The sequence below is a fragment of the Tupaia chinensis genome, unplaced genomic scaffold (assembly GCF_000334495.1).
Source record: "Tupaia chinensis unplaced genomic scaffold, TupChi_1.0 Scaffold000558_1, whole genome shotgun sequence".
In the NCBI taxonomy this organism is placed as follows: Eukaryota; Metazoa; Chordata; class Mammalia; order Scandentia; family Tupaiidae; genus Tupaia; species Tupaia belangeri.
In genome coordinates, this window is record NW_006160070.1 from 1,372,525 (window position 1) to 1,377,711 (window position 5,187).

General features: G+C 52.6%; 1 protein-coding gene across 1 annotated transcript in view; it reads left to right on the forward strand.

Annotated features, from left to right (window-relative positions):
- The window catches only part of CDH4 (cadherin 4), a 397,589-nt gene that overhangs the window by 278,814 nt on the left and 113,588 nt on the right, over positions 1 to 5,187 (forward strand). Inside the window, exon 2 of the mRNA XM_027775375.1 lies at positions 1,956 to 2,182. Within this exon, the coding sequence (XP_027631176.1) occupies positions 2,009 to 2,182 (174 nt within the window). The 5' untranslated portion in view covers positions 1,956 to 2,008. The remainder of the gene's footprint in view (positions 1 to 1,955; positions 2,183 to 5,187) is intronic.

The window sequence follows — 5,187 nt, forward strand, 5'->3', positions numbered from 1 at the left end:
GCCGGGCGCCGCCGCCTCGTCTGTGTCTCGCCCTCGTCTCCCACCGTTTCGTCTTCGTCAGTGACAGCTGGGTGTTGCATTTGGTTACCACTGCGCAGAAGCAATTTGGGATGTTCCTTTTATTTGAAAAAAGCTGTGACAGTTGTGACCGTGCGCGTCCTGGGTCCACAGAGCCCCAGGCCCAGCAGCCTCCGCCACCTCCTCCATGAGGGCCGCCACTGCCGAGGACCCTGGACTCAGCCAGCCGCCATGCTCCTGGGCCTGACCGGCGCCAATGGCTGCTTTCCTCGTTTCAAAACATTCCCACGTTAAACCCGCGTGTGGGAGGGCCGGGAGGGGGAGCAGGAGAGACGCGTCCGCGGCGAGGGACCGCACGTTTCCAGGCCGGCACCACAGCTGGATGCGACAGGGCTGTCGCAGTAATGAAGTAGGTGAACAGTGATTAAGTCGTGCATCCATGACAGCGAGATGGCAACACAGCCCGCCCTCCCCCGTGATGGCTTAGCCGCGGAGCGCACGGGCGTGAAGACGCTCCCAGGTGACCCGTGCGCGGGCGCGGCCTCCTTGTCGCCTTGATTCACATGAGTTCAAAATGGCCGGGGTGGGGCCCGCAGGCGGCACGGAGGCTAAAGCCGCTGGACCCCACACGGCTGACTGCACGGTTCGAGTCGTCCGCGAAAAATGACACTGGGCACGTGTGCACGCCCGAAATCCCAGGAGGAAAATAGAGGAGGAGGGATTGGGGCGTGGCCATCCCCCCCAGGGTGACTTCTCTCTCTCACCTTCCCTCTCTCTCTCTCTCTCTCTCTCTCTCTCTCTCTTTCTCTGTGTGTGTGTGTCTCTCCCTCTCTCTCGCTCCCTCTCTCCCTCTCTCTCTCTGTCTCTCCCTCTCTCTGTCTCTCTCCCCCCTTCCTCTCTCTCTGTCTCTCCCTTTCTCTCTCTCTCCCCCTCTCTCCCCCTCTCTCTCTCTCCCTCCCCCTCTCTCCTCCTCTCTCCTCCTCTCCCTCTCCCTCCCTCTCTCTCCCTCTCTCCCCCTCTCTCTCTCTCCCTCGCTCTCTCTCTCTTTCTCTCTCTCTCTGGCAAGCACAGGCACCATGTAGACAAAAATACGGCCGTGGCTTGAGAGCCTGGAGCAGGCTGGCGTCCGGGCCGCCTCCCTGACAGTGTGGTGCGAAGCAGCCCACGGCTCCAGCAGCACTGACAGATCACCCTCCGGCTCCGTTTCTGGGTAACCAGACAGGCCTGGCCTGGCCTGGCGCCCAAAGAACTTGCATGGGTCTCGGGGCTCCCTGCGCAAGGGAAGCCCAGGAGCGTGGCTGCTCTGAGTCCTGCTTGGGACCACCCACCTCAGGGAGCAGCCCCTAAAGCCCAGCTTCCCTTGCCTCCCTCCCCTTTGCCGTCCCGGGCGGGCAACAGGTCCACCGGGCTTCACGGGCCATGCTGGCAGGGAAGGCTCGCTGTGGCCGGCGTGGGGGAGCAGGGCCCAGTGGGTGCCCAGATCACAGCAACGAGAGAGACGCTCGCGAGAAGTGGGCAGGGCTGAGTCCGCGTTACCATGGAAGTGCAGCCTTTGCTTTTCTTCCCTTTTTTAAAGGGTTTTTGTCATAGGGCGCATATGTTTGCCAGAGAGACAGAGAGAGGGAAAGTGAGAAGTCACCCCCAGGGGCATAGCCACACCGTGATCCCGTCTCCATTCTCCTGGGATTCGGGGCACACGTGCACACATACCTGGCATGAATCTCAAGCCACCAGGTCCGGGACTCAAACCACAGTTGGCCAAGTGGGAGTCCAGCGCCCCAGCCACCACGGTTCCCTGGGAGTGAAAACACCATGCCTCCTCAGGGGCCGCCGTCCAGTAACACGTTTTCCTGGTGCTCACGGAAGACCTAGGCTGCTCTGGTGGTCATCGCGGCCCCTCACCTGTCCGGTCCTGACCCTGTCCCCTCCTCTCGCAGTCCAGTTCCGCAGCTGTTTGGAGACCCAGGGGACACGGTATGAGACCAGCAGCATGGACTTCAAAGTCGGGGCAGACGGGACGGTCTTCGCCACCCGGGAGCTGCAGGTCCCCTCTGCACAAGTGGCGTTCACGGTGACCGCGTGGGACCACCAGTCAGCTAAGCGATGGGACACCGTGGTGCGACTGCTGGTGGCCCAGACCTCGTCCCCACACTCTGGACACAAGGTAAGATGTGGCTGCATGGGCAAGAGGGGTCTGCACCCAGGGTCTGAACGTCCCCACCCTCCTGCAGGCTCCCTGAGGGTGAGGGCCGCAGCTCCAAGGACATGCATCCCTGTGGCTTCCACGCTGTCCCTAAGTCCCTGACCATGGTGCAGAAACGTAGCACCTCGTAAGCAGGGAGCAGAGCTCCTCAAAGCCTGCGTGAGGCCTGACTCAGAACACCGTGACCCTCCTGTACAGCCCATTAGTGAAGCAGTTTAGGAGGGATGCAGCTGCTCCTGGTCCTCTGCGGGAGGTGTAGGTGCCAGCAGTGATCAGTTATAGCCCAGGCCAAGCCCACCTCAGCTGACCCAGGACACTCCCAAGAAGGCAGCCAGCACCTGGAATTCATGCTCCAGGCTCAGAGTGCCCTGGCAAGCCCAGCCGTGGGGATCTGGGGCACACACACAAGCACGGCTTGCACCCTGAGCTGTGTGTTCCAGGGGGACACCCCCCCTAAGTTTTAGCCCATCCCCCCTCAGTGCATCCCTGGGAGCAGATGCTGTCACCGCATGTCACAGGTAGGGAGGCAGAGCTGTGTGACCACAGCCTCCTTACTGCATGGGAGAACGGAGTTTGGGAAGGAGTGAGCAGTGGCTTTTTAGGTGTAACCAAGCCCCACATGACCAAAGAGCTCCACCAGACAAGGTTGTGGCTGCAAATTAATGCTTCTCCAACTTCATATCTGGGCGTTTTGGGGCAATTCACACACCCCTACGAGAATGCCTGCTCTGGAAAATGGAGTACTGCTGCTCCTACGGCCTACCCTAGAGGTGCTGAGAGTATTATGTGAGCTTTCGGAGGCCGGGAGGTGAAAACGGTAGCTCATATTGTATCCTCGGCATGACCTGAGCCTTCACAGCGCTGTGCTCATCACAGCTACCAGGCTGTCACCAGCATGGCATAGTGGAGCAGGGAAAGAAAGAGTCTGTCTGGGACTTAGAAGACCAGCTCTCTGTGGGACACTGGGTCATTTACTTGATATGATCTTAAAGGAAAATGTAACATCGCTCTTTGTACATGGGCTAAGCTGGTGCCAGACTGCTGCTGTCCCTAGCCACCTCCCAGAGCCCCTGTAAAGCTTCTCCAGAGTAAGGCATCATGCCAGGCCTCAGATTGCATGGTCTTCTTTTATATCAATGGCAAGCACTCAACTGAAAATGACTGAGTACATGAGGAGGGATAAGAGAACATAAATTAAAAATCAAGAGAAATGGCAGATAATAAGACAAGACCCACAGAGGCTCCAGGTAATGGAATTTTAAGATATAGATTTCTTAACAACTATCTTACTATGTAGAAGCAAATTAAACATAAGGTTTTGAGAGAAAATTAGGAGGCATTAGAAAAAGAATTGGGGACTAAAAAATATGACAAATAAAATGAAGAGTTCAAAGGATAGATATATCTACAGACTAGACATAGTTGAAGAGAGAATCAATGCAAAGGATATCATAAATATTCTCACTCTAAAGCACTAAGAGATATACAGGAGTACAGTACTGAAAAAAGGTAAGGGACATCAGATAAATATTACAGTAAGAAGACCTAATGTGCATGTGTTTAGAATACGGGGGAGAGAGAAAATGGAACTGAGATAATATTTGAAAATATAATGGCAGGAAATACTCCAAAGCTGACAACAGGCATCACGTGTAGATTCAAAAACGCCTATAAACTCTAGGCAGCATAGACTGGAAGAAACTTGTGCTTGGGTACTTTATGGTAACATAGTCAGAACCCACAAAGAAAGCCTTAGAAGTAAATCGGAAAGACAGCTTCTTCAAAAGGGTGGTGATTGGGCTTTGAACTTTGAGTTGAGTTCTCAACAAGAGTTATGGGTTAGAAATATTGGGTTGTTGGACCAGCCCATGGTGTAATGGTTACATCACTAGACTCCCATGTAGTCGGCTGTGGTTTGAGTCCTGGACCCGGCAGCTTAAAACTCATGTTGGGCATTGTGCATGTGTGGGAGGAGAAGGGATTATGATATGGCTATCCTCCCTGGAGGGTGAGTTCTTACTTTCCGTCTCTCTCTCTGTCTTTGGCAAGTACGTGCACCTGATAACAAAAATCTCTCTCTCTAAAGAAAAAAAAAGTTTGTTAGAAAATCATGATGTATTCTTTCTGTTCATCTATGCAAAATGTATCTTGACTTTTCCAACAATGTGATAGTAGAATGATATATTTAAAGTACTGAGGTAGAGTGCAGTAAAACTGCTCTTCGGAAGTTGGCTAAGTACACAAACACTGGGAGACCAGAGTCAATGAGTAGAGGTGAGCATTCAAAAATGGAAGAAAGAACAACTCTTGGATGACTCGTGCATGGCTCTTCAGTTCTGAAAAGGCCAAACAGACGGAAGAGTACCGGTGACTAATGACAGTGTGATGTCTCCTACAATGTAAACACAGGACTTGAATTCCCAACAAGCATTTCCTGAGTGCTGGGGAGGGTTAAATGGAGTCAGAGAAATCTACGATGTTTGCATTGTTCTGGAAGATGATGGAAATACCAAATTACTATACTTGGATAAGGCAAAGAGATTTGTTTTAAGTTCTATAAAAATGATGAAAGAGTCGTAAGATTACATTAATGTTGACATAATAGATGGGAAAACATCAATAATAAAATGATCAATCCAAAAATATACAAGAGAAAAGAAATGGGAAGAGAATACATGGCTATGTATCGGGGTCTCTTTGAGTCAGAGGGTAGGTTTTCAAATGAATAAGTAATTCTGATAAACAAAAGCATATTACCTGTGGTAGTTAAACACATTGAGAGATTAGGTAGAGAACTCGGCGTATTTGCAGTTTCCGAATGTACACCTCAGAATGTAAAGATGGAGACAGGTGGAAAGGAAGCTCATGGGGGAAGACAGCTTGGCAGGACCGGTCGGGGAGCTGGTGGGGATCTGTTGAGTGAGACGAACTAGACCCCGAGGAAGGGGCGTCTGCAGAGCAGATCC